The sequence below is a fragment of the Cicer arietinum genome, chromosome 4, assembly GCF_000331145.2.
Source record: "Cicer arietinum cultivar CDC Frontier isolate Library 1 chromosome 4, Cicar.CDCFrontier_v2.0, whole genome shotgun sequence".
In the NCBI taxonomy this organism is placed as follows: Eukaryota; Viridiplantae; Streptophyta; class Magnoliopsida; order Fabales; family Fabaceae; genus Cicer; species Cicer arietinum.
Window position 1 is genome coordinate 64409296 of NC_021163.2, and position 1013 is coordinate 64410308.

Below are 1013 nucleotides of genomic sequence, written 5' to 3' on the forward strand. Positions count from 1 at the left end.
GGACGATGTCTCTTCGCTGCTGCATATACCCATCACCGGTGCATTCTTCAGCGTTAATATATTTAACAAGGATGACGCTGCAGAGTTGTTGGGTGAGCTTCTTGGGGTGAGTCTGGCTGCTGCATATGCTGAGTTTAACTTGACGCGGACAACCACTGTCGGTACAGTTGGTTGCTTGACGTATACCATCAGCGATGTGCTGATCAGCATTGGCAGATGGCTGCAAGGGCATTTCTTTTATTTTTGGTGGGTTGCACCTTGTTCAGCGACAAGAGTGCATTCGCAGTGAGTGTTGTCTACCTTGAATGTTTCAGAGACCTCAATTCATGCAGAGGATATGCATGGGGTGTTGTTGCGCTTGCTTACCTATACGACAATCTTCGAGAAACGAGTATGCATCAGACTAGAACAGTATCAGGGTATCTGACACTATTACAGGTATTTGCGCTTGCTTTCCTGGTTTGATTTATTTCCTGGTTTGTTGCTTTATTGATTTTTGAATATCTTATTGTATATGTGCAGGTGTGGGTGTATGAACATTTTCCAACATTATGTGCGAATTGTTGTAGACTATCTCAGGTTTATGATGAGGACTATCCGAGAGCACTTAGATGGAAGCCAAAACGGGATAAAGGTTTGGTTATTCCATTTAGGAAAGCACTGGACGAGATTGATGTTGATGGCATATGTTGGACACCCTACAGAGAGCATAGGCCGAAGCGACCATTTGAGGTTGTTTCATTATTCAGAGGGTGGATACGATGGGGTCCCAAGATGTATGCTCACTTGCCAGATAGGGTATTGCGTCAATATGGACATGTCCAAACCATCCCTGGTTCACCTTTGGAGATAGTAGGTCAGACGACCACACCAGAGGAAATGGACATCATGTTTACGCAATACGCTGTACATGTAGTTGACGCTGGGGCAGTTGTACACAAACCTGCAGACTGTGCAATTGAGTACATGGACTGGTTTCGTCGGATTTCTCATCCATATATCATTCGTAGAGA

The 1013-nt window shown here is 44.6% G+C and overlaps 1 protein-coding gene across 1 annotated transcript in view; it reads left to right on the forward strand.

The window, feature by feature from the left end:
- The first annotated feature begins 393 nt into the window (after positions 1–393).
- Positions 394–1013, forward strand: part of LOC101488423 (protein MAINTENANCE OF MERISTEMS-like) — a 1087-nt gene continuing 467 nt past the window's right edge. The window contains exons 1-2 of the mRNA XM_027333631.1: positions 394–438; positions 523–974. Coding sequence (XP_027189432.1) covers positions 394–438; positions 523–974 — 497 coding nt within the window. The remainder of the gene's footprint in view (positions 439–522; positions 975–1013) is intronic.